This window comes from Hippocampus bargibanti, linkage group LG22 (assembly GCF_051943395.1).
Source record: "Hippocampus bargibanti isolate YZ-2025 linkage group LG22, ASM5194339v1, whole genome shotgun sequence".
Lineage (NCBI taxonomy): Eukaryota > Metazoa > Chordata > Actinopteri > Syngnathiformes > Syngnathidae > Hippocampus > Hippocampus bargibanti.
The window spans coordinates 3898328-3924456 of NC_142755.1; the positions used below are offsets into that span (position 1 = coordinate 3898328).

Sequence of the window (26129 nt, forward strand, 5' to 3'; positions counted from 1 at the left end):
GTTGGGGAGGTAGGAGGGGGAGAGGGGGGTTCATATTTGAAAAGCAACTCTGATGCAAGCTGTCAAGTCCAATTAGATTTTTTTCCTTGCCGCCGCTGTCAAACTTCTTAATGGATACGATGACGTCTTCATTCCATCCTTTGGCGACTTGGACGCTTTCCAAGCTGCAGCATCTGTTGGCATGTCATCAAGATGCCACCTGAGATGCTTTTTAAAAAAAACATTAAGGCCACTAAACATTCTAGATGCACTAAATGTATCTAGCTAGAGAACTATTTAGCTAGCTCGATAGATAGATATTTAGCTAGCTAGATATTTAGCTAGTTAGCTAGCTATATTTTGTTTGTTGTTTGTATATATATATATATATATATATATAAATACATAAATATATCTAAACAAACAAATAAATACATAAATGAATACATAAAAATATATAAACAAACAAATAAATACATAATTAAATACTTATATAAATACATATATAAATACATATATAAATACATAAACTACCTATCTATATTTTGTTAGTTTTGGTTAGAACAGCACTAGCTAGATAGGTCGCCAGATAGATATTTAGCTAGCTGGCTATTTTGTTTGTTTTGGTTAGAACAACACTAGCTAGATAGATAGCACGCTAGATAGCTACCTATAATTTTTTCGAGTGTTTAATTACGAAAAATAGTGAAACTCTAAATGGGTTTGCGCCACACAAGGAGAAATATTTTGGAACTTTATATTGCACATGTATCATCTCAAGAAATTCAGATATCGCACCCAACATGGAAAAAAATGAAAAAAATATTCATATTATTTTACTACATTTGAGAATAGTCAAAAAGTGGTCTCCCAACGGAAAGACCTCGTCATTTCAACAAATCAACACTTGGCGGGCGGCCTAATGTGACAAACCAAAGCCGTAATTAAAGACAACATTGCTTTGCGAGGCCGAGGTAAACGCTCCTTATTAGAAGTGGGGTTAAAAGGGACGAAACAGTCCACCTTTGCGGACTGCTGTTGCCTAGCAACCGCAAAGGGGCCTGCCCCTACGGCGCCGCCGCAGGTGTTCATAACATGCAAAGTATTTTCTTTTCTTTTCATGGAGTGAAAATGTGTCTAATTATGAAGGACATTTGTTGGAAAAAGAGGACTGCCTGAATTATTTTTTTTCTCCTACTTTTCCAAATTTACTAACATATTTTAAATTGTTTATACATTTTTGTGTGGGGTGGCAGGGCTGCCACGAAGATGTTGCATCCTTTGACGGAAAACAGATTGTCTCATATCTACCGTCTGACGTAAATCCGCTTCAATTCCAAGCCGCGACAGTTCCACATACGCATCAAGTGATTGAAACCAATATCACATAATATCACTGTCATCAAAGTAAATGATCTTGCACTGGTATCAGTCTGTCAAACATATTTTATATCAATCTGATGAAAAGGGAGAGGATCAAAGCGTCCTTTTCACCAGTGGATGAGGGATGTCATGGTGAATGAAATGTGCACATCTGCTACAAGCTAAATGTTGAAAGCAAACACGAAGCTATAGCATCCATTGACGAAAAGAGACATGTCTCACATCTCCTGTTCCACGTAAATCTGCTTCAATTCCAAGCTGCGGCAGTTCCACATACAAGGTTGATTAAGTCTGCAAATCCCCAATGAAGGATCAAGTACCAAATACACTTCTAGCCACTGAAACGGTCAAAGAAACATATTCCCCATGGCTCCATTGCCTCCATATCTCCGTCCATCTCTTGACCCCCCCCCCCCCTGCACCCTCCGGACCAATGAGTGTCCCGTCATGACGATGGATTGCTTGTAGAGCCTGGTCATCTTCCGGTCCGCTGAGGTGACAAATAGGATGAAGCTGCCGGCCGCTTCCAACCGCGACATGACACGCGCGACGTGTTGGAGTGACAGTGAACAGAGAACCGGGGGTCCGGGGGGGTTGAGGCTTGGTGTGAAAAAAAGCGCTGACAGGCTTGACCACATCAACTCGCTACAGGTTAACAAGTTGAGACAATAGGGGGGATACATTCACAAGCCTTTGGGGTCCGAGGTTTGCTATTAAACGGCTTAAAGGACAACCGACGTCTCCGGACAAGTTGTGTCCATAATTTGTAAAATGGCTTCAAATGACTTCTACTGAGCGTATTTTAATAAGATTCCACCGCATATAGCTATATTTTACGTTTTAAGACTCGCGCTGTGTATTCAGGAAGTCTTGTTTTTGAGTTGGTGACGAGTCCGTATGTGACGTCACTAAAGGACCGCCCCTGACCGTAAAAAAGACGCATTGTAGCAGTCGTTCCATCACGTCAATGTATTTTGCTGTACTTGTTTGGTCTGGGGACCTCGTGTTGCACCCAAAAGCCGCCAGAAGGCCAGAAGAGGGCGTCCAAGCGCCATATAAGGAATTTATCAGCCTGTGGAAACGGAGGTGGCCACAGGAGGTCGCCATTTTGTGCCTCTTTTTTGGGTGAGAGATTTCCCCCCAATGTTGCCTCAAAATGGCAATTTAATCGATTGCAAACATGTGTGCTTTCCTCTTCAGAACTATTTGAATCATATTCATAACTGGATGTGGAACAAGAAAGCATATTTTCCGAATCTGAAACCATTATTTTGGATCGCTAGCAATGCAAGACGTCTTGGCGTGACGTCACGAGCTGGGGGCGGGACTTTCTGAAAATTCGCAGCTCAATTTTTTGCAGATTTTGGACACTTTAAGTCATTTTTATTGGTGTTTTGCATTTGAATAAAAATATCATACTGCGTGTTTTGGGTATTTTAGATGCTATAAAACGTTTTTCTGATTTCAGTTAAAAAACAAAAAAGTGACATCGGTTGTCCTTTAAAGCTACAGGACGGATCCCTGTTTGGTGTTTATGGCCTAATGACATTAGCCATATTATTATTTTTTTTTTTTGCAGGCAAGATGGAGACCGTTCCTGATTAATGAATCCTATCTGTGTCTTTTTTTCTCTTCCAAGGACGCAGATTAACTTCACCGTGGCCATCGACTTCACGGCTTCCAACGGTGAGTCATTTGGCACATTTGGAGGAAAAAAAACACGTGAGGATTTTGCCGCGGGGAGCGCTCGATCAATTGTTGACAGCGGGTGTGACCCCGTGCGTATATGTTAAGTCTCACGATTTTGTTGGTAGACTTCCGATTTTGACCACAATACGCACAATATTTCGTAAGGTAAAACAAAAGAAAATGGAGAAAAAAAACAAAATAAATTTTTACTTTACTAATTGTAAAATATACCTATAAATGGGTTTGCACCACACAGTAAAAAATATTTTAAACCTTTATTTTGCACATTCACCATCTCAAGAAATTCAAATATCACACCCAACATAAAACAATTAACATTTTTATGTTCTTTTACTACATTTGAGAACTGACAGTCTTAAAAAATGACTTTTATGAACGTAATATTTTTTTTTTTGCACAATAACCTGATCTTTATTTATTTATTTATTGTACATTTAGTTGGCGGGAATAAAACTGTTAACGAATCTAAAACAAAGCATTGAGAAAAAAAATACTACCTAAAAACTAACAATCTAATGAATTAACTCATTCATTGCCGGACAATGTGCAAGTGTGTCCACTCCAGTGCCAGGGTTTTTGTCATTTTCCCTCAAATTGCAGCACCCACGGAATATTGAGTTTTGGGATGAGAGAAGCATTCAATTCAGTGCAAGAAACCTTTGACTTTCTTCTCAGAAAAAAAAAAGTTAATTCCTAAATTATCTCGGTCTGGAGTTATATGAGCGTGAAATGGGAGTGGATGTACAAAAGGCAAATGCTGTCCCCTTGTAGGAGTTAGAAAACATTGCCAGAGGTCTGACCGAAGCTTGAAACGCACCTCGCAAGAAAAAAAAACTAAACTCGAACAAATTGGAATGGGTGCTCCACGTCACGCTTTTCAATTCCCAAATAAATTCGGGAATGGCGGTGAATGAGTTAATACTAACTATATTTTTTTAAAAAGACAGAAAAGCGAATTTTAATATTTATGATTTCTCCTCTCCAGGTAACCCCGCCCAGCCCACTTCACTCCACTACATGAGCCCCTACCAACTCAACGCCTACGCCATGGCCCTCAAAGCGGTCGGCGAGATCATTCAGGACTACGACAGCGACAAAATGTTCCCAGCGCTCGGCTTTGGTGCCAAGTTGCCGCCTGATGGGCGGATTTCCCACGAGTTTGCTTTGGTGAGAGCGATTACAAGTAGCATGTCATGTCCAAAAAAAGACCTTTTATAATTTTTTTTATTATGTCTGCTCTCTCCTATGTAGAACGGGAACCCTCAGAACCCGTATTGCGCGGGAATAGATGGCGTGATGGAAGCCTACTATCAAAGCCTGAAATCAGTGCAACTGTACGGACCCACCAACTTTTCCCCCGTGGTTAACCACGTTGCCAGGTACACCAGTTCACCAGTTCCCCCAAAAAAAGCACGCCGAGTACTTGGAAGGTTGTCTGTAATAAGATCTTTGCGGGAAATCTTTCCGACTAGAAAAAAAATATATGCATGGAGGAGATCCTTTCTTGATTGCACGTTTGTTTGCGTTTTAGTGGATCATTTTTTTTTTTTTTTGCTGCAGGCAATCACCTTGATGAGAAAAGCAAACAATTAGCGCTCTGTTTATTTTGCGGTCTGAAGTTATGAAAATGTAACACGCTCGCAATAAATGACATCCCCGACATTAATTGTAATAATAATCATACTAATCCATTTCATTTATGAGTGCCTTTCAAATCTCTCAAGGTCACTTTACAGTCACAGTAAATGTTTTTCTGTGGATGAGAAGCGGCAGCGTTCACTCAACCCAGTGGTAACTCAAATAGATAGCAAGCTAGCTAGCTAATAGATAGCTAATACGTATGTGTAAGATCTCAGTCGTACAGGAGTTGGTCCATCGATGATAAGGTTTCTTCAGCCGTCATCTGTACTTCTTTAAAGGTGTTGGACAGCTTGCTTCTCATCCGAGGAGATTCGTCAGTGAATTTTGCTGGTAGCTCTGGCCTATATATATATATATATATATATATATATATATATATATATATATATATATATATATATATATATATATATATATATATATATATAATTCAGTTAGGCTCAGTCGGTTCCAAGATAATGATTTATTTATCCATGGCAACGATTTAGAATGACAGCCAGAACATTTACGCTTCCACTAGAAACAAAACCTCCAAAACAACTCAAATAAATATTTCCTATTGAAATGAATTGAAATGAGATTAATCTGTTCCATCTGACTCCAAAATACACCACATTTTCCCATTACATTTTTTTTTAAACAAATATAAAATGTATATAGTTTAAAAAAACAAAATGGGGCATAATCTGAAGTGCTTCAGAGCGGGTTTAAGTGGCTTAAATCATCACCTGCGCGCGCAAACAACAGCCTTGAGTCAAAAAAGGTGGTATTAACATGAAAGTAAGCGAAAAGCCTTATTGAGCGGCGGAATCGACTCGGAGTCTACTTGCACTTGATGGATTTAGTATCCTCCCCCGGTAGAACGAGACAGCGTAACAGCGGGGAGGTTAAAAGAAATCTCTTCCTATATTGGGGACATAAATAAAAAGGGGGGCAACATTCATGTTCTGAGTTGCGTTTTTTTTTTTGTCTTTGACGCAGGTATGCGGCGTCTGTCAAGGATGGGTCGCAGTACTTTGTTCTGCTCATCATTACGGATGGCGTCATTTCGGACATGGCCCAAACCAAGGAATCTATCGTTAATGTAAGAACGTATACAATAGCAAGAGCAGAGAAGATTTTTATATACACATGTATACAGGTAACATCCGAGTTATGACCGGGTTCCATTCCGACAAAACGGTCGTAAGTCAAACGGTTGTAAATTGAAATCCATTCAAAATGGCCGACGTGACGTTGACACGACAGGAAAGTATACGATGTCAATCTGTTGTTTTTAAATAACGTTTTCTATTGAATACTATTATACACCAAACTGTTTACAGTTCATTTATAAATTTTATGACTTTTAGTGTCATTTTTATCATTTTATATTTCGTATTTATCAATTTTTATAACTGTGTTACACTGTGTTATACTTGCATTTTAGTGTCATTTTTATCATTTTATTCGATATTATGGATTTATATTTTAAATGTAGATTTTATATAGCGGGTTAACGAAAACACTTAAAATACAGCTTTCGAAAAATCGGTCTCTGCTAACAGCCAGAAGAGGTCACCTGACACACATGCTCGGACGGCGAAGGAAAAAAAAACAGTGTACAGTACCACAAGAAATGTTGCCGACACGGTATCTGCACAGTATAACTACTGTATTGAGTGTAGTCACGCAGTAGATTGCTGTGCGAGTGTGTGACATGCTGGCTGGCCAAAATTTTAGTATGCGTTGCCGTCTGCTTGTGCGTTGCGGTGCCAGGCGTAACTCGCGCCGTTCGTAACTCGGATGTTACCTGTATATATAGATATATACATTTTTTTTGTGTGCTCAAAGTCTATAAGGATTGAGCAACATCAATGTAAATGAGCTACGTTCGCACACCTCGGTCTTCTTGACATCTCACGGGTGGGGTGTCGGCGTCTGTATTTTTTTTTTTTTTTTTGATGGCGTCTCCGAATCCATTTTCATTTCATATACAGTTGGCTTTTTCCCATACAAATCATATTAGTCACCCTTCGAAGCGTCGTTATTCGCCATGCAAACACATTAATGATGCAACAAGGAGCGGGTTTGTTTGACTTGCTATTTTGTTATGTTTGCAGCGCCTGCTCCTGCGTTTTGACCGCATGTTATTCGCTCCCCTCTGTCCATCACTGTCAAGTCAAAGAAAATTCCGCGGGGAAGCTGGCGTGTCTGTTGAATCTAATGGTTGAGGCAGAGGGATTTTGTTTTCTTTTAAAATAAATAAAGCATAAAGAAAACATGGCCGAGCACAGAGAGCGGCTAGCCTGACCTTTCAGAAAAGAGCGTCAAGAAATAAGATCATCTACTGCGCCGTAGCCTGAGGTCAACGCGTCCGTCGCTCCTTGCACTTCGCTAGCCATTTGCTAGCGGTCCGCTATGATCATTATTAGTCACATTATTCCCTTAAAGGACAATCGACGCCTCCGGACAAGTTGTGTCCATAATTTGTAAAATCACTTCAAATGACTTCTACTGAGCGTATTTTACAGATTCCACGGTAAATGGCTATATTTTACCTTTTAAGACTCGTGCTGAATATTCAGGAAGTCTTGTGTTTGAGTTGGTGACGAGTCCGTACGTGACGTCACTGAAGGAACGCCCCTGACCGAGAAAGCGACACACAATGCATTTTGGGTACTTTGTTTGGCCTGAAAACTTCATGTTGATCCGTGTTGATGATGAAATTAGAAGGAAAACACATAAATAATGCGATGGTGAATTGTGTGTTGCACCAAGACTACTATTTGATATTAGTTGACACAAATTCCCAGCACACAAATCAGGCCATTTCCAATGGAGCTTGGGCGCCATCTTGTGCATTTTCTGGGATGCTACATTGGAGTCCTGATGGCTCGAATTGATTAGCAAGTACTTCTTTAATCGATTGCAAACATTTATGCTTTCCTCTTCAGAACTATTTGAATCATATTCATAACTGGATGAGTAACAAGAAAGCATCTTCTCCGAATCTGAAGCCATTGTTTTGAATTCTAGAGCAAGGCGAAGACATCCTGGCGTGACGTCACGAACAAGGAGGCGGCACCTTCTGAAACTCGCCATTTTGAAGTCGTTTTGGGACACTTGAACTCATTTTTCTTGGTGTTTTGCATTTGACTAAAAATATCAGCCTGCATGTTTTGGGTATTTTAGATGCTATAAAACGTTTTTCTGATGTCAGTTAGGAAACAAAAAAATGGTGTCGGTTGTCCTTTAAAATGTCCCAAACGCACGTCGGCTCACGTTAGGAATTTCAACTTGTTTTTCTCTTCACGTGTCAACCAGGCTTCCTGCCTGCCCATGTCCATCATCATCGTGGGGGTCGGACCTGCTGAATTTGACGGTATGAAAAGCATTTTAAATGCTTGATTGACAAGGCCGTGAGGATTTCATTTTTGTTTTCTTTGCTTTTTCTCGACATCAGCCATGATTGAATTAGATGGCGACGAGGTCCGAATTTCATCCCGAGGACGATATGCAGAGAGAGATATAGTCCAGGTATGTCGTCGGAATCCTCCATTTTGATTGACAGATTGCTTTAGTAGTTCTCCCTTTTCCAGTTTGTCCCATTCCGAGATTACATCGACCGGACGGGGAATCACATCTTGAGCATGGCCCGACTCGCCAAAGACGTCTTAGCCGAGATTCCCGATCAGTTCCTTTCTTACATGAGAACCCGCGGGATCAAACCTGCGCCCGCGCCGCCTCCCTACACGCCTCCGGGACCGCCCATCCAAACACAAATATAAAGACAAGGACTTTTTTTTGTCTTTTTTGAATTTCCCAGAGTCCATTTTTTTGAAGCCGCTCTCCATGCTCGTGTGACGTGGTCGGTCTTGGTGTTCTGGAACATCTGCATGCCGAGTCAGGAGAGCGGACTTTGAGGAAAAGAAGCCCTAATCTGTTTACTTCCACTATCAAGCATTCCTATTACTGCCTGGATTTTTTTTCTTTCTGTCTAGGAAACGAAAAAAAAAGAAAAAAGATGGATGTTGACAAGAAAAGAAGCGGCAGAAAGTTACTTTTGAATTAAAAAAAAAAAAGGAATGTCACCAACGTGAACACTAATTCCATCTGTAAATAACTAACCTCTTTGTCTCTTATGACTGGCAAACTAACCCACTGTTTACAGTAAGAATTTTTACTGTTCATACTTTTTATATTTTCAATATCAAGCTTGTGATACTTTCTCTCTCTTTTTTTCTTTCTTTCCTGACATGTGCGTCAGGTAGCAGCAGTGCAGGTCCTGGTAGCCCTTCTGTACCGTAGCGTGCTGTACTGTACTCTACCGTACCCCCCGTCCCTCTATGGTGTTTATGAAACCCTTTTGCATGAGTGTAGCCTGGACCACGTGCATGAATATAGCGACCCCGGCACTACCTCTGCGTCAAGTCTCGAGGTGGGTTGAGTGCGTGAGCGAACGTGTTACGATACAGAGGGTGTCCCGTTGCCTCTCTGTCCGTCAGTCTTCCTTGGAAAGTGTCCCCGCTCTCTGTCCATATGTGACATATGTACCATCTTATTTGTTTTTGTTTTTTTAGAGCCCAGTTAAAATGAATATTTGACATAGCCGTCAATGGCAGGGAATGGAATCAAGACAAAAATAATCATGTATTTGTAACTAGTATAACTAGTATTTTTAACTCATTTGCTGCCATTCCTGAATTTATTTGGGAGTTTTGGTATCTCTTTTGGGGATTTTTTCCTACTTGGGTGCCGATAAAGCGCTGGTCAGACCTCTGGCAATGTTTTTTCTCTTCCACGAGGCAGCATCATTTCCCTTTTGTCCATGTTAGCGCTTTTTTTACAGCTTCAGCGCTCTATAAATCAATATGTATGTATTGTATTGTACTTTGGACAGTCGCCCCCATTTCAAGCTCAGATAACTCCAGACCCATATCATTTAGTAAATAACGTTTTGGGGGATAAAAGAAGAAAGTCTAAGGTTGCTTACGCTTAATTGAAAGTTTATGTAGTTTAAAATGTAATATTCTGTGAGTCCTGCAATTTCAGTGTAAATGACAAAAACCCTGGCATTGGAGTGGACACATTTTTGCACATCATCTGGCAGCGAATGAGTTCATGATACAGCTGAATCTGGAAATTAAGATAAGTATACATTTAAAAACAAACAGTATTGACTGAAAAAAAAACGGAATTTATCTAAAAAAGTGAGTCTAAGGTTTCTGATGCAGCATTTAATGTTTGTCATCCTAAATCTCTCAAGTTGAGTGAAAATGACAAAAACCCTGGCACTGGAGTTGCACATCGTCTGGCAGTGAATGAGTTAAATACTGTAGAGTATTTTGGGGACCCCCCAAAATCCCAATGCCGACTAAATACAACTATCAGGTCTACCCCCTACATGCCAAAAATAATTTTACAAAATTGGAATAGTGTAATTATGAATTAAAGTCTTAATAGAAATTGAAAGGGAAAAAATGACAGTATTTAAAATAAGAACATAGCATGTTTGTTTTTCTTCCTATCAAAAGCAACCCTCTGAGGGCTTGTTCGCCATCTGTGTGAACTTTTTCCTTTTATTGTCTCTGTTTGTATTTTCTTCACGAATGAAAACACAAGTTGTTTTGTCTCTTCTCGGCCTTGGCAGTGATGCCCACATGCTCGGGGGTTTGTACAGACGTACGTATGTGTGTGTGTGTGTATGTGTGTTGTTGCGTACATTGCTTCTCATGTTCGACGAAAACAGCATCTACATTGTTTGAGCACAAAAAGCCCAGTGGTCAAAAACGCAAAGAAAATACACATTTTGTCTATTGACCCCACCCGCCCCCCTCATAAATAACAAATAATTTATTATCTTTTCCCTTGAATGTGATGCGATTGAGCAATGTATGAACGATGTGAAGTATCGATTGTCATGATGTGACAAAAAAAAAAAAAAAAACATTTAAACTGACATAGAATGCAACGTTTTTAACTGGCATTCTCCATTTTGGCAGTTATTGTTACCCTGTTGGCAATATAAAGTACCTCATGTATTTCTGTTTAAAATTGCATGTGCGTGGGTGACCAATATGACATATCTCCCAGCGCTCATTGTTTTATATTATTGATGAAGTGGTAGCAAACGTTGTTGAGCCAAATTTTGACACGCTTTTTTTTTCTTCTCCTGTAGCAGTGCCAAAAGTGGCCAAAGCACAGTCGAGACCCCCGCGTGCGGATGTTGTGCGCGTGGATTTGGTCCCCCGCCGTGTTGCAGGTATAGCTTGGATACATCATTAGGATGGCAGGTCAGAATAAGGGAGCTCATTAACAGCGCTCGGCAAAGCTCCGTTTTTGATCCGCTGCTACGGGGGTTAAGGGTGGATTTTATTTTTTATGGCGCGCTTGGTCAGTACAATCTAGCTAGCGAGCTCGCAATCTATCTAGCGATCTATCTTGCGATCGATCTAGCGATCTATTTTTCGATCTAGCGATCGATCTAGCGAGCTAGCGATCTAGCGAACGATCTAGCGAGCTATCTTACTATCTAGCAATCTATTTTTCTATCTAGCGATCTATCCGATTTAGCGATCTATCCTCTATAGCAATCTATCTTTCTATCTAGCAATCTAGCGGGCGATCTTGCGATCTAGCGAGCGATCTAGTGGGCTATCTTTCCATCTAGCGAGTTATCTTTCTATCTAGCTAGCTAGATAGTGTTGTTCTAACCAAAACAAGCCAAATATAGCTAGCTAAATAGCTAGCTAGTTAAATAGCTAGATAGCTAAATAGCTATTAATCTATCTATCTATCTAGCTAGATAGCTATCTGGCTCGCTAGAAAAATGGATAGCTATTTAGCTAGCTATATTTTATTTGTTTTGGTTTGAACAACACTCGCCAAAGCGAACAACATGAAACCGATGAATTGCCGAAAAATAAGCTACGAAATCCATTTCAATAAGTTTTCTGCAAAACCGCTCACCCTCCCGTTGGCGTACTTTGACATGAATGTAGAATTAATTATATCAGACAAAAGTTGCCACAAATCCACAGCGCAGTTCCAAAAACGCTCAACAAATTCACTTTTTTTTTTTTCAAACGGCAAAGCCTGTTGGTGTCATTTACCATCAATCCATACGAGCGCAACTTCTTTGTTCGCTGTGCGTGCGGGTGCGCGCTGCCTTTTGTACCAGTGTGTGACGACCTTTGTTTACTCAAAAAGCGATCCAAATACAACTATTTTGTGCTTGTCATTATCTTTGAAACAAATGTGCACTATGTTTGCATGTATGGTTTTACAAAGGATGCGCCCTTTGGGTTCATTTCAATGGTGTTTTTGGAAGTATATGATATGAAAAATAATTGTACAAAAAAATGGCCTTAACTGATTATTTTTTTTTCTGGAAATTGTCCGATGCCTTCGATCGAAAAATGATTTTGTGTCCGTGGACTATTGCGTTCTTATGTGATATATTTGCACTTTTGAAGGAGTGGATTTTTTTTTCTTTAACAGTGATTCATAATCAGACAAAGCATGGCTGAATACTGATTGTCTTATTACATATGATAGATGACTATTTCTGTATTAAACTATGGATTTTTAAATAAATATTCATATGAAAAAAAAAACTGTGGCGGAAGTTGACGTCTGCTTCAAGAGTCAAATTAGAAGTAGGGCGAATGCCCCGCTCTCGCCCTCCTTTAAGACCAGAAGTACCAAAAATACTCCACTTTTTCTCCGTCGGAGGTGGATTGGGTTTACAATAACTCAGCGGGTACTTTCGAGATGAGCGAGATCCTGATTAGCTTACGCTAGCACAAAATTGCAAACTTCAATCTGTGATTTCATCAGTTATGGTACCTGTTACATTTAATACATTGCTAACATGTTTTTTTTTTAACATTTAGGTAACACTAGTCTTGTTGAAGAAGCACCGGATGGCATGCAGGTGGCGCTAGTTGCCTACGGCGTCTAAAGAAGAAGCAACACTTGCACAAAGGTGGCAAAAGTAATTGCGACCGTGCGCTCTTTGAGTTGAAGTGCTATTCGTCAATCCGATTAGATTAGATTAGCCTTCATTAGGCTAGCAGTGGAGAAATTTACATTACATTTACAAGCAGCTAAATTATGAAAAGAAGATTAAAGGAAAGGAAGAAGTAGAAAAATAAAATAGAGGAGCTGCTGTAAAGGCAGCCACACTCGCGGCGCCATCTTGAAGTCAAAATAATATGACAACACAATGACACACAGTCATTCAATCTTAAACACTTTCTGCACCCTCTTTGTTGTATGAAGCAGTTCTAGATGAAAAAGGAGAGGATCAAAGCCTCCTTTTCACCAGTGGATCCGGGACGTCATGGTGAATGAAATGTGCACGTCTGCTACAAGGTAAATGTTGAAAGCTAACACGAAGATGTAGCATCCATTGACAAAAATAGACTTTCTCACATCTCTTTCCCCACGTAAATCCGCTTCAATTCCAAGCCGCGACCGTTCCACATATGCATCAAGTGAATGAAAATGGTGGGGTCTTGTACTGGTATCAGTCTTTCAAACATTTTATATCAATCTGATGGCGATAGAAACCAAAATCTTGACCTTATGCGTTGGGTCATATCCATCCCTATATTGTCTAACCCGCTTATCCGCAGTTTATCTCAGTTGACTACACCCTGAACTGGTCGCCGATGAAGGATGTGGATCCGGGACGTCATGGTGAATGAAATGTGCACATCTGCTACAAGGTAAATGTTGAAAGCTAACACGAAGATATAGCTTCCATTGACAAAAATAGACTTTCTCATATCTCTGTCTCCACATAAATCAGCTTCAATTCCAAGCCGCGACCGTTCCACATATGCATCAAGTGAATGAAAATGGCGGTATCTTGTACTGGTATCAGTCTTTCAAACATATTTTCTATCAATCTGATGCCAAGAAACCAAAAATATATTCACACCCACATTCTCACCATCCCTCCATGGAAACCGATATCACGTCATCCGGCGTGTGTATCGCCACACCATCAGCGACTCGGGTCCTAACCTCATGCCTTTGGAAGCGCTGCTAGTTTTCCGCGCTAGTGTCACTCGGTTATCCCTGTGCGCTCTCATTACGCCGCTAATCACGTCGAAACCCAACGTGGACGCCGCGCACCATCGTGACATCCTTCATCAAGAATGTGTAACACACTCAACGTGTATTTACACCAAACTCAAGTGCCTCGGGTTGCCATAAATAGCTCCCATTTTTTTTCCCAGCATCCCTTGAGGCCACGGGAGGAGATGGCTGGGTTGATGGAGGAGGAGGGGGGGGGTGCTAATATCGCTGTCAATCAAAGATCTGACGCAAAAAAATAGGGGGTGGGGTGTTTTTTTTTTTTTTTCAGGCGCGACAATACCACGGAGGAATAGGACTGCTCATTAACGAAAACAAGGCCGGGATTTCTTCAAATGAACACATTACTGTCCACGCGGACTGCCACCTTAGCTCATTAATTGTTTAAACTCTTGACTTGAATGATTAGATGCTGATTAGTGGAGACAAAAAAAGGTCATGTCACCATTTTTTATTTCAGATGTGATGTCTTGACTGAGTCTAATGAACACTACGCTTCATGTCTGTCAAGCAGGGGCGCAATTATGTGCGCTTTGTCACTTCCTGACATGGCTTGTCGCTTAGCAACGCGCCGCCAAGATGCTGCTAAAGTTGGACTTCGTTTTGAATATATGCCCAGACAAGACAAAAAAAAAGGTAAACCCCAGTGGAATTTTTTTTTTTTTTTTTTAATTTTAAAAATCACAACTTTTTTCCCCTTTTCTTTTTATTATTCCACAACTTTTTCCATTTTTTTTTTCTTGACACGCAGTGTGACTGAAAAGGCTGTAGGCAGATTTTATAATTACTGTGCTATTAAGGTTGAAAAAAAAACATTTAGCTCTACTCCCCCACTTCTTTCATAAATAGAACCGTTTCTTGTATGCTTCAATTGTTTTCTTATCACGGCTCTAAAATGACACATAACGTGGTGTGTTCAGGGACCTACGTGAGATACTATATCATGTCCTTAAATAGCTCCCTGTGTCCTTTATTAGCAAATGTGTAAAAGCAAGCAATGTTATAACGTGTACTGTATGTATCATGACATTTTCGACAGCTCATCCAGGGTCGCTTGGTGATGACCATCCACAGCATCGTTGAGCTGGTAAGTGTACCACTACACTATCAGGCACGAATATATACGTATAATACAATTTCTTTTGTGTGCTGTATTTCACACCAGCCGCAACAGGATATTTTAAATATGATATCAAATAATACAAGAAAAGAAAGTGAACATTGCATTGACCGTCCATGTTCACTTACCGATTCTTACGAAACAGCGCCCCCTTGTGGCTAATTCCGGTACTTATTTAGGGCATACAGTAACAATAATGCATGAAAAAAACTAATTTTTACACCGTGGTACATGTCAAATCATGCGTTTATAGTAATCCCTCGTATTTCGAGATTAATGGGGACCAGGACCACCCGTGATAAACAAAAATTCGCGAGGTAGAATTATATAATGATAAGAACGCACGTGATAAGACAGGAACTGAAACCAGTCGTGAGGTTCAGTCAACAAAACAGGACAGTATTTATTTATGTTTAATCAAACAAATAAATAAACATAAATAAAAAATAAACAAACCCAGTTGTAAATTGTATTTTATGTTTATTCATGACAACAATCATCAGGAAGCATTCATATGAACAGGAAAGAAATTTGTCCGTAAAAAGAGTTTGAGGATCAAAAATCTTTAACACTGAATGTATTCACATACTGGGAAATAAATTGAAAAAATTACATATAAGGTAAAAAAAATGGTGGGCGGGTCTTAACTCATTCACTGCCATTCACGAATTTAATTCAGGAATTGAAAATATGACAGAGCGCCATTCCCAAATTTGTTCGGGTTTTTTTTTTTTTATTGTTTGGGTGCCGATAAAGCGCTGGTCAGACCTCTGGCAATGTTTTTTTTCCCTTCCACGAAGGGGCAGTATTTGCCTTTTGCCCATGTTAGCGCTTTGTTACCAGCATCAGCTGTTGTTAAAGCGCTATATAAACCAATATGTATGTATTGCATTGTATTTTGGACAGCTGCCCTTATTTCAAGGTCATATAACTCCAGACTCATATAATTTAGGAATTAACTCTTTTTCTGATGAAAGAAGAGAATCTGAGGTTTCTTGCGCTGTGTTTATGTCGTCCTAAAACCCAATATTCTGTAGGTCCGAGAATTCGAGTGACAGTGACAAAAACCCTGGTACTGGAGTGGACACATTTTTGCACATTTGGCAGTGAATGAGTTAACGGTAGAAAATCATGCCGGAAAAAAACATCAATTTGGTGTCCATAATCGCACAAAAACCGCCCGGAATAAATGACACAATGTCCTCCAGAATTACCTTTTTGATCTTCCTCACAAGTTCACCACATGAACCTCTGCGTGGCGGCGCTGTCCGGCCATTGGAACGTGTTGGTGACAAAGATGTAAATGGTGACGGCGTTGACTGCCGTGTACATCGCAAACTCCAGCGCCAGTCTGGGCAGCGACGGCAACGGCATGTGCAGGCGGTACATCAAATACGGGATGATGAAGTAACGGAACTCCAGGAGCTTCTGCGGCACGGTGGCGGCCGCGACACACGGCAGAAACGCCAAGCTCCAGAAAAGCGAACGGGACTTTAGGGAATCCATGAAGTGCCAACCGGCGAAGATATACGGAGGGATCAGGAGGAACCGTAGCACCTCGTGCCTTTGGAAGAAGCGTCTCCACACGTAGAAGGTAAAGTGACGATTGTCAGCTAGCAAGTACTTGTGGACGGCGGTGAACTTCCACACCAGGAGGACGGAGACGGCAGTAGCCAGGAGGAAGAGGACGGGCTTCTTCTTCATGGCCCGCAAGAAGCGTCGCACGCGGTGGTGACACAGCGTGACGGGCAGCGAGAAGAAAAGGGAGAAGGAGAAGAAGTAGAAGAGCTGCGGGAAGTTCAAGCACGCTTCGTGGTTAGCGCGATCGCCCACCACCACGCCGCCGTTCAGCCACACGAAAACCAGGAACCCGGCGGCCACCAAAACGTAGGGCCACGCCACCAGCAGCGCCGCTTTCACGTGTGCGGCCGAAGTGAAAAAGTTGACGCTAAAAAGCACAACTCGTTTAACGCCGCTTCGAGAAAGCGGCACCTGGAACGCCGTCGATCTGTCGTCCGACTTTTTGGAATGCGCCGCTTTCCAAGCGTCGTCCACGTGACCCGCCGCGACGGTCCCGGCGCAGAAGGCCACCCACACGATGTTGGTCTGCCGGAAGAGGACGGCGCAGGCGGCGAGCAGCGCCGAGGTCTTGTGACAACTATGCAGCGTCATGAGATACGTGAAGAGGATAAAGAAGGTGGACCCGGCGTCCGTATAGTAGAGGAAGTTGAAGAAGTAGAGCACGGGAAAAGTGGACAGCGACAACGCCGTGATGATGCGCCTGGCGGTCGTTCGTGTCTAGAAGACAACAGACAAATATCAGGATTCCTAAAATCCGAAACGGGCCAAGTCATGTGACTGGAGGCGGAACCTTGTCTTTCGGATGCAGCTTGGAAATGAGCCGGAATAGCAGGTAGAGGTTGCCACAGTTGAAAAGGAGGTTGATGAAGCGCAGCATGGCCGTGGAACACACCACCTCGCCGCTCATGTCGGCCAATCGCACCACGGGCTTGATGATGCCCACCGAGACCAGGTAGAGACCCGGGAGGGTGGTAATCATCGGGTCCCACTGTGCAAAAATAAATAAATACATCAATCAATACATCCAGTTGGGGAAGTAGATTTTAATCGGAAGCTAAAATGGGGAATTTGTCAATCAGATTTGATCACTGATTAAGATTAATTAATCGCGGATTTTTGTCAATCGCGGGTGGTCTTGTTCCCCATTAACCGCGAAAAACGGGGAAATGCTGTAATGGCATTATTAGCAATGTACTACGGTGTAAAATGTGAGTTTTTATGGTTAAACGTGCCTGCCAACTCAAATGATACAATATCATCAAATCGACACTTTAACAGTTATTAAAATTCGAATATTTTGTACATCGAATTAATGCACTAAAATCAGACCCGTCTAATTGTCTCCGGATTAGCGTTCGTCTCATAATCTGCTCGTTACTACGTCATTGAAGAGGATTTGTTTACCTGGTTGAATTTCCCCTGGCAGTATTTTTGAGCTTGAGGCACATGGAAAATCTCATCCATGTAAGGTTCTCGTTGCTCTCGGGTGACTTTGGAGAAGAGCAGGCATGACACCAGAAAGTTGGTGCTGCACAACGCGGTGAAGATGTACCCTTCAAATTTATCCATTTTCTGCACGCGATTTTGAATACGAGTAATAATGGAAACTAACTATTAAAGCTGCTAACCTGTGGTTCCACCTGCATTACTACAACATGCGCAATTGTTAAGCACGTAAAAAGAATCGATTGGTAGCCTATTGTTTCGATTGCAAAAACAAAACGGAAGCGCTATTTTTGTTGAAAAGGAGATGTCCGATATGAAAATATGTCCGATGTGGCAACATGTACACCTTCACGCCTCTATTTTCATCGAACTAGCCGTCGGTTTAATCAAGACAAAAGCCAATTATCATAAATTATAGACTTAGAAATAACATTCTATCTATTTGTAGGAAATACAATGATTACACCTCCCAAAAAATAAAAATACACAAAAATGTAGCTCAACCGAATTTCGTCTTCCTGGTGCTGCAATATTTTTGATCCCCCGCTGACAGAGTTCTCTCATTTACGACGTCGTGTTTACTCCTGTCATTCTTCCCATTAATGATTTAAAAATGAATTTATCTCAGAAATTGGAACTTTTCCCTGACCTCACGGTGACGCAAATTATTTTTAAAGAAGTTAAAAATGCCGCTGAACTACGGCAATACGCCGTGGAGGGGAAAATAAAAGCTGCCCTTATCAAGGCTAATATGGTGAGTTGCTAGTTTAGAGATTTTGAGGGAGTTTGTGTGTCATTACGCTTTAACGTGTAATTTTCTCTCTTGTTTTAGCTGGTGAGTCCTTTCCAAGTGTTGGTGGCCGCAAATAAAGCAGTGCACCTACAGAAACAAAATCAAATGAAGACTAGAGGTTTATTTTCAGAAATCATCTTCAATCTCTCCCCGACTAATAATGTAATTTAAATTTGCCTTTCTAAGTGTGTGTGTCAGGAGAGACCTGCATTTTTTGAACTGAGCAAATACTTCATTGACACAGATTTCAGAAGCCTTCAAAAGATTCGGGATCTCGGAGGGTGACAATTCAGTCCTGGTGGTCTTGGTCCACAACGAAGAAGAATCCCATCTCATGAGTGACATTTTGACCAAAGTAGATGGAGTCCAGATTCCAGTGGATGACTTGTCATCCATATCAGACTTTGACAAGATTAAAAAGGTACTTTGCAAAAAAAAAATACCGATTTGTTACAATGGACATAACCTATATTATTCTTTCTATTTTGATTTTCTTTCAGTTGTACAAGGTCAGCCCTCAGGAGGAAAAGTGTGGCTCTCTTCTGGATTCGGTTGTATGTAGAATGGCCACTAAGGATGTAATGTAGCTCAAATCAGTCCCAAGGTGTATTGTTTAATTGTCTGTAAAACAGGATCAGTTTCCTCTCATCTAGAATACATTTTCTTCTTTTTCACTAAGCAAACAAAAATGGCAATGAATGAAGAAATAAATTAGAACACTGTCAGTGATTTCTATTATGGTGTAAATTCCACATATGTCAGTCTGAGAACTTTGCAAGCTCGTCCTTGCCGATGTTCCCTCCGCTGAGGATACAGACGACATCCCTCCCCTCCAATCGGGGTATCTTGCCGGCAACGACGGCGGCAAAGGCGGCCGAACCGGACGGCTCCACCACTAGGCCCGCTTGATACAGGGTCGACACGGCTGACTTGATGGCGTCGTCGCTCACCAGGACAATTTCTTCCACGTAGCGCTGACACAGCTCATAGGGCAGCGTGCCTGATGATGATCACATAAAGAAAAAATATCCCTGTAAGTCTGTATTTTTATTATCATCCGCATGGTTTTTGGTTATTCCAGTGAAGGTATTAATATACTTTGTGAAAAGTATAGTATTAATGTCAGCTGTCACTTTGACAGACCTTTTCACTTTAGGGTAATCAAATGAAATGTCTACTACCTGCAAATGGTGGCGCCAGTCCTGACGCGATGCTGCTCGTGTCCATGCCAACTGGCTTTTTCTCGATAAAGCTGTTGTACATGGTGCAGGCTAAAAGTCAAAAGCATTCTTATCAGCGACATGGCGGCTCATTTAAAATGGTGGCTCATTTTATAATGGTGGCTCATTTAAAATGGTCCCTCATTCATTTAAAATGGTCGCTCATTTAAAATGGTCGCTCATTCAAAATGAGCAACGTGGCTCATTTTAAAAATTGTACGACCCTTTTCTTTCTTCTTACCTCCTTCTGGTTCCACGCCGTAGATTCTGGTCTTGTCACATCCTGAGAGTTTGAGTGCAGAAGCCACTCCCGCCAGCAGTCCGCCGCCTCCGCAACATACCACCACCACATCCGGTTCAGGTATCACCTCTAGGATCTCCAGACCCAAACTTCACACACAGTTAAGCTTTATTCACTTGTACGCGGTTTATTTTGAAAGTACCTAGCATGTCCTGCTATAAGATCCAGGTCATCGTAGGAATGCAGGAACGTCATGTCGTCATTCTGAACACAATGCTTCACCGTATCCATTAGACGGGGTGTAGGAACTCTCTCAACGTCCACACCAAAACTCTATAGAGGAAAAAAAACAATACTCAGTAAAATACTGACTTTTAGATGTGCATGCATGACCTCTGACCTGTATGAGAACGGATCTGGAAATCGGGGCAGTTTCAGGCATCACCACTTTGCCTTTAGACCCGTAGTGTTTTGACGCGTATGCAAACGCCTTCCCGTAATTCCCTGCGGACATGGTGACAAAATGTCCGCCTTTTGGTCTCCTGGCAAACTGATTGGCCACACCTCTTATTTTAAAGGACCCTGTAATTCAAAAATATAGTTATCATGTTATATTCTTTGTGCAACGGGGGCTTTCCACTCAATCAAAGTCTATCACCTCGAAATAAAATGCACTTTCTTGCCTGTTCTCTGCATGTTTTCCAATTTAATATGGATACTTTTAGCCTTATTGATAGGCAGGGTGGTCTGGCTCCAGGGGATCATGGGGGTATAGATGACACCCAATGGGCTTCTCCGCACGGTCTCCCTGGCTTCGAGTAGAAGATCCAGGGTGACATTGTCTGCAGTCATCTCACCCATCTATTGAAAAACAATATAAATACATACATATAGTAATCCCTTGTTCCTAAGTGGTTCGATTATCGCGGTTTTGATGCATTGGTGTTTTTTTCAGAGAAAAAAACGTTCAGAATAAAAATACAAATGCCAAATGACTCAGGTTTTGTACATGGCTGTAGCTTGATTGATTCCCAGCACATAGGTTATTATTACGTAACTATTTTGCGGATTTTCGTCTATCGCGGTGGCCCTGGTCCCCATTAACCGCGAAAAACGAGGAATTACTGTATTTGCTTCGTCGCTTCAGTAAACCGCTATAAAACTTTTGCAAAACCACGGTCGCCGATTTAACACGCAGCTCCAGTTCCGGTAAAAAATATATTTTAAAAAAACTGTTAATAAATCATTGCGAACCTAAAAACTTAAATTAAAATTCCAACTATGTCAAAAATACTTAACAAATAACTCCCCATACTCGCAAAGACTCACATTTGGGCAGCTCCGTGGCGGTGTTACGATATTTGATTCCCCTTCTGAAAGCAAAGTTCCGCATCCTCGTTTGAAGTCGGACCGTCATCCCCAACGGACTACACGTTATTACGAACGAATATGTTAAGATTAAGATAATTTCTTTTACTTTCTCGTTTGTCCTTGAGGACGAATTTAGTGAAATGGGTGTTATACGACACGTCGTGTGCGCCATGTCGGGCGGCGTCGACAGCTCTGTCGCGGCCTTGTTGCTAAAGAGAAGAGGTTGGTCCAAGTTTCATTGACAGCTACAATGACAGACAACCTCATTGCGTAACCAATTGACACCAAACACCCAAATTCGCCAACCAAATTACCAAAATTTCATTTGACTCGTTTTTGACAGTGAATATTGAGCGTTGTTCATTTCAGGTTATAACGTGACCGGAGTTTTTATGACGAACTGGGACTCCCTGGATGAAAACGGCGTTTGCGCCACAGAAAAGGACTGTGAGGATGCCTATAAAGTGTGCACAATGCTGGACATCCCCTTCCATCAAGTGTCATATGTTAAGGAATACTGGAATGAGGTTTTCAGGTATTTAAAAATCTTGATACTTGTAATAAACTCGTTGTTTGGCCTCCCCCAAGTAATAGTGGTCCTGTGCAATCTTTCAGTAATCTTTTAAAGGAATACGAAAAAGGAAGGACCCCCAACCCAGATATACTGTGCAACAAGCATATCAAATTCAACCATTTCTACAAGTATGCAATTCTCACGCTAGGTATGTTATGGTCTATAACAAGGTAGTTACTGTATGTTTTCCGACACAAGTTGCAGGGATGCATCCGGGCGCCATTTATGCATTTTGGCAGCCACTGGCCAACTTTGGAACTGTGAATGATTTCAGAACTTTTGCAGCACATTGGAAATCTTCAAAGCAAATATATTTGTTGTAGTCTTTACTGTAATACAGTAGAATATTAAAATAACAGGATTAATTGTGTAGTAACTAAAGAAAACAGGAAATGATTGTTTATTTTATGTATGACTAAATTATTTAACTTGAATTCAAGTTGTTAATATATTAGAAAAATATATTTTACTCAAATAATGTTTTTTCACTTGCAATTTAGAAATATGCTCCAATGAATGTATTTTTTGGTTTATTTATTATATTTACAGCAGGTCCTATATTTTTTTCTACTTCCTTACCTCTTACTTTCATCACTTTGCTGCTGTGAAATATTCATTTCTCCACTTCGAGAATAATAAAGGCCAATCCACTCCAATTTCAATCAGTTTTCTATACTTTGGAAATCTATTTAAATCGGGCCCATCAATTTTAGAAATTGGTCCCCTTTTCAGACACAAGGGGGCCAACCAACTTTTTTAATTTCCCAGATGCATCCCGATTCCAAAAAGAAACAAACAGGCCCATACAAAATGCTTTGACTTCTCTTCATTGATCTTCTTGGTGCTTTTTTTTTACATGGATACAGGTGCAAATGCAATGGCAACCGGCCACTATGCGAGAACCTCCCAAGAAGACGAGGAGGTTTTCCAGCAGAGCCCCAAAACTGCTCCCTTCGTTCTCTTTAGAAATCGATTTGACTTCCGAAACCGTAAGTGTCAGCAATTTTTCACCACATTTCTCCTCATCTCTCACACCGGTATCCCTCTCACACTTACACAGCGGTCAGATTACACGAGGGAGCCGACATCATCAAAGACCAGACCTTCTTCCTCAGCCAGATCTCCCAGGATGCCCTGCGGCAGACCGTTTTCCCTCTCGCCGGCCTTACCAAGGATTTTGTGAAAAAGATGGCGGCCGAAGCGGGTTTTCACCATGTACTGAAGAAAAAGGAGGTGACTCAAACAAAAAAAAAAAACATGTACGTGTGAACCATGTTTGTGTTTTAATACCATATTGTTATTTCAGAGCATGGGCATCTGTTTTATTGGAGAGAGAAACTTTGAGAACTTTATTTTGGAGGTAAGTTTTAATTATGTTGACATTAATAGGGGCTGTCAAAGAGTTCTATTTTCATGAGAAGTTTGGATGAGATAATAATTTATTTTCCTTTTTATGTCCCACCTCCCAGTACCTTGAACCTAGACCTGGCAACTTTGTATCCATTGAGGATGGGACCGTTATGGGTACCCATAAAGGTATATTTCCAACTATGGGTGCAATATTGGGATTTAACGCACCCCTAATTTAATGGATCATCTTTTTAATCCCTCTGTTAAGGCTGGTTCACTTTCACACTGGGTCAAAGGGCGCGGATCGGCGGACAGAGGGATGCTTGGTTCGTGGTGGACAAGGATATCAATACGGGCGATGTGATGGTGGTAAGATTTGTCCTTTGAGCCACCCTCACTCGTGGATTTCCGTCGACGTGTGATTTCATCATCCAACTAAAACGTCTTTGACATTAGGCGCCGGCGACCAATCACCCTTCTCTTTTCCGTGACACCCTGCGGACGGATCGCTTCCATTGGATCGCCGAGGAACCGCCGATCCAACTGGCTCAGACCAAGATGATGGAATGCCATTTCCGCTTCATCCACCAAATGCCGCGAAGTCTGTGAATTTCATATTCTGACACGGAATTTCAGGCGTCCGTTCAATTTCTTGTTTTGAATGCTTTCTAGCTCCCTGCACAGTGACTCTCAACATGGACGGCTCTGTGTGGATCTCCCTGGCACAGTCGCTCAGAGCTTTAACGCCTGGACAGGTTAAAAAAATAGATGGATTAAAATAAATAAACCAATGAAACTTTTCAACTTGCTTAATGTACTTTTGGAACTCCCTGTTTCAGTTCGCAGTGCTCTACAAAGGTGACGAGTGCCTGGGAAGTGGTAAGATCATCCAGCTGGGGCCCAGTGACTTCACCATCCAGCGCAGTCGGGAATGCTCAACCGCCACTCGGCTCAATACAGAGCAGATGCCAGAACCGGTCAGATGACACAGCTTTAAGATTAAAAAAAAAAATGAATAAAATAGTTATCGTACACTATGGGATTATACCACCACCCAAAAAAAGTAATAAAAATAAAATACACTTACATCATCTTCCCTCAAAATCTTACGTTACACTGACCCAGCAAGCTTAGTCAAATGTATTTAGGCCAACAAATGTCACCTATCACTGTCTTTCAAAAAAAAAAAAAACAACAACACTATTTTGTAGGTATGGGTGCACGGTGCAAATTACCAGTAGGTTAATACATTTCTGATATTTTAATATTTATTTTCTTCTTACTCATGTTGTCAAAGGTAATGTTCTATGAAGATATGTATACATGTGTTTTTTTCAAGCATGTTTTGACCGCGTCAGGGAAAAGAAGCGTGTATCGATGTATATCTTAAAATATCTATCTATACATACATCTATGTTTATAGCTATATATAAATATAGATATTAATATAGTAGAAAGAACAAAATATAAGGTGTCATTCTGCTGCCACACAAAAAAATGCAAATAAAAAACTCAGTACCATGTAAATATGTTAAGTGTATTGTTTGTAAACCTTTTTCACATTCAAACACTAACACTGTTAGCTTAATGCTGCATACAATGTGAATCTCCATAGGATGGCTAATGCAAATTAGTATTGATGTTATCAAACATCAAAAAACACAAATTTAACAATATTCGTTTGTGTAACGAAAGTCTATTAGCTTGATGCTGCATACAATGTGAAACTCCATAGGAAGGCTAATGGAAATTAGCACACATTTAACAATATTAGTTTATCTGTTTTGTTAAGTGCCTTATTTCAGCTGCAGCTATTGTGAAAGCGCTATATAAATCAGGATGTATTGGATAGATACGTTAAGTGCATGTTGTACTGTGAAAAATGAACTGTTACAGCAATGAACTCATGTATTTATATGATACTGAGTTATTTATTTACATATTTTTGTGGCATTCAGTAAACCATAATGGCTCATCACTTATCTATCTTCTGTACATAAAAAACTGAATATGAAAACCCCCAAAACTCACAAATTTAAATATCATTTCATCACCTTTCTAAATTTTTGGGCTGTCATTTTTTGTGACAAAAACTGAGTTTAGAAATGTGAATATTTGATATTTTGCTGGTTTCTTTGTTTTTTTTGTGAGGTAGCTCATGCCTGCTTCTATTAAAAACAACATGCGTGTTTCAGTTGTTATGCACCTTTTGTCCACATGGTGGTGGTGTAACACCAGTTAATCAAGTTCGTGTCACTTGTTGCCCTCGTGCATATTTCATAAAGGATTTAATCTGATGAAATCAAATACTGTACATGGTAAGTACGCGTTGTCTACGTCATATTTCAATTTGTGATTCACCGGATGCCACATTTGAAGTTCGCGAACGAAAACAACAGTAACATGAAATGAAAAAAGTTTATACTTTGGAACATTTGGGTGATTCACACTGGAACTAATGTCAAAGAGAATACAACGGTTTTCCGTGAGAAAACTCTTCTCAGTGTACTTTGGATCACTTGTTCTAATGTTTCTGGAAACCTACAAAAAGGCAGCAAGGCTCTTAAAAAGTGCATTATGAATTGAAAGGCGGCCTCCTCATCTTATTGTGATGAAAATACATTTGTGCGCAT

At 40.8% G+C, this 26129-nt stretch overlaps 5 protein-coding genes across 12 annotated transcripts in view; 3 read left to right on the forward strand and 2 right to left on the reverse strand.

Moving 5' to 3' along the window:
* The window catches only part of LOC148881694 (copine-8), a 43011-nt gene extending 30709 nt beyond the window's left edge, over positions 1-12302 (forward strand). For all 7 annotated transcript variants that reach the window (XM_088989220.1, XM_088989219.1, XM_088989222.1 and 4 more), the window contains 7 exons: positions 3002-3048; positions 4058-4239; positions 4324-4451; positions 5695-5797; positions 8020-8077; positions 8159-8232; positions 8295-12302. In XM_088989220.1, the coding sequence (XP_088845346.1) occupies positions 3002-3048; positions 4058-4239; positions 4324-4451; positions 5695-5797; positions 8020-8077; positions 8159-8232; positions 8295-8483 (781 nt within the window). In that variant the 3' untranslated portion in view covers positions 8484-12302. The remainder of the gene's footprint in view (positions 1-3001; positions 3049-4057; positions 4240-4323; positions 4452-5694; positions 5798-8019; positions 8078-8158; positions 8233-8294) is intronic.
* Positions 12303-15386: 3084 nt separating this feature from the next.
* Positions 15387-18237, reverse strand: alg10 (ALG10 alpha-1,2-glucosyltransferase). The gene is made up of 3 exons (XM_088989226.1): positions 17906-18237; positions 17292-17489; positions 15387-17218 (listed from the first exon to the last, which is right to left on the reverse strand). The coding sequence occupies exons 1-3, from the start codon at positions 18068-18070 to the stop codon at positions 16157-16159; spliced, it is 1425 nt and encodes a 474-aa protein (XP_088845352.1). The 5' UTR covers positions 18071-18237; the 3' UTR covers positions 15387-16156.
* Positions 18238-18475: 238 nt separating this feature from the next.
* On the forward strand, positions 18476-19469 carry tprkb (Tp53rk binding protein). Its single transcript, XM_088988917.1, has 4 exons — positions 18476-18701; positions 18780-18902; positions 18985-19161; positions 19241-19469. Exons 1-4 carry the CDS (start codon positions 18561-18563, stop codon positions 19325-19327), a joined length of 528 nt encoding a protein of 175 aa, XP_088845043.1. The 5' UTR covers positions 18476-18560; the 3' UTR covers positions 19328-19469.
* Positions 19470-19484: 15 nt separating this feature from the next.
* Positions 19485-21559, reverse strand: LOC148881697 (uncharacterized). The gene is made up of 7 exons (XM_088988916.1): positions 21531-21559; positions 20885-21062; positions 20602-20783; positions 20404-20534; positions 20202-20350; positions 19922-20011; positions 19485-19740 (listed from the first exon to the last, which is right to left on the reverse strand). Exons 2-7 carry the CDS (start codon positions 21060-21062, stop codon positions 19499-19501), a joined length of 972 nt encoding a protein of 323 aa, XP_088845042.1. The 5' UTR covers positions 21531-21559; the 3' UTR covers positions 19485-19498.
* Positions 21560-21611: 52 nt separating this feature from the next.
* On the forward strand, positions 21612-25690 carry trmu (tRNA 5-methylaminomethyl-2-thiouridylate methyltransferase). 2 transcript variants are annotated; one of them, XM_088988947.1, is made up of 11 exons: positions 21612-21794; positions 21942-22107; positions 22188-22294; positions 23013-23135; positions 23207-23379; positions 23453-23506; positions 23616-23682; positions 23765-23865; positions 23953-24097; positions 24169-24251; positions 24336-25690. In XM_088988947.1, exons 1-11 carry the CDS (start codon positions 21713-21715, stop codon positions 24480-24482), a joined length of 1248 nt encoding a protein of 415 aa, XP_088845073.1. In that variant the 5' UTR covers positions 21612-21712; the 3' UTR covers positions 24483-25690. The 2 variants fall into 2 exon arrangements, with proteins under 2 accessions (XP_088845073.1, XP_088845074.1); XM_088988948.1 differs by lacking the exons at positions 21612-21794; positions 22188-22294 and having other exon boundaries at positions 21975-22107.
* Positions 25691-26129: the final 439 nt, after the last annotated feature.

What these genes read in the sequence shown, in the direction of transcription:
- alg10 (XM_088989226.1), bottom strand. Translation starts at nt 18,070, where the DNA reads ATGGATAAATTTGAAGGGTACATCTTCACCGCGTTGTGCAGCACCAAC. An exon ending in GCCAGGGGAAATTCAACCAG is followed by an intron (nt 17,490 to 17,905) that starts GTAAACAAATCC and finishes ATTTTTGCACAG; the next exon opens with TGGGACCCGATGATTACCAC. An exon ending in AGCTGCATCCGAAAGACAAG is followed by an intron (nt 17,219 to 17,291) that starts GTTCCGCCTCCA and finishes GTTGTCTTCTAG; the next exon opens with ACACGAACGACCGCCAGGCG.
- tprkb (XM_088988917.1), top strand. Translation starts at nt 18,561, where the DNA reads ATGAATTTATCTCAGAAATTGGAACTTTTCCCTGACCTCACGGTGACG. An exon ending in CCCTTATCAAGGCTAATATG is followed by an intron (nt 18,702 to 18,779) that starts GTGAGTTGCTAG and finishes CTCTTGTTTTAG; the next exon opens with CTGGTGAGTCCTTTCCAAGT. An exon ending in ATCTCTCCCCGACTAATAAT is followed by an intron (nt 18,903 to 18,984) that starts GTAATTTAAATT and finishes TCATTGACACAG; the next exon opens with ATTTCAGAAGCCTTCAAAAG.
- LOC148881697 (XM_088988916.1), bottom strand. Translation starts at nt 21,062, where the DNA reads ATGGGTGAGATGACTGCAGACAATGTCACCCTGGATCTTCTACTCGAA. An exon ending in CTTATAGCAGGACATGCTAG is followed by an intron (nt 20,351 to 20,403) that starts GTACTTTCAAAA and finishes CTGTGTGTGAAG; the next exon opens with TTTGGGTCTGGAGATCCTAG. An exon ending in CGGCGTGGAACCAGAAGGAG is followed by an intron (nt 20,012 to 20,201) that starts GTAAGAAGAAAG and finishes TTTGACTTTTAG; the next exon opens with CCTGCACCATGTACAACAGC.
- trmu (XM_088988947.1), top strand. Translation starts at nt 21,713, where the DNA reads ATGGGTGTTATACGACACGTCGTGTGCGCCATGTCGGGCGGCGTCGAC. An exon ending in GTATGCAATTCTCACGCTAG is followed by an intron (nt 22,295 to 23,012) that starts GTATGTTATGGT and finishes ACATGGATACAG; the next exon opens with GTGCAAATGCAATGGCAACC. An exon ending in CGTTATGGGTACCCATAAAG is followed by an intron (nt 23,683 to 23,764) that starts GTATATTTCCAA and finishes CCCTCTGTTAAG; the next exon opens with GCTGGTTCACTTTCACACTG.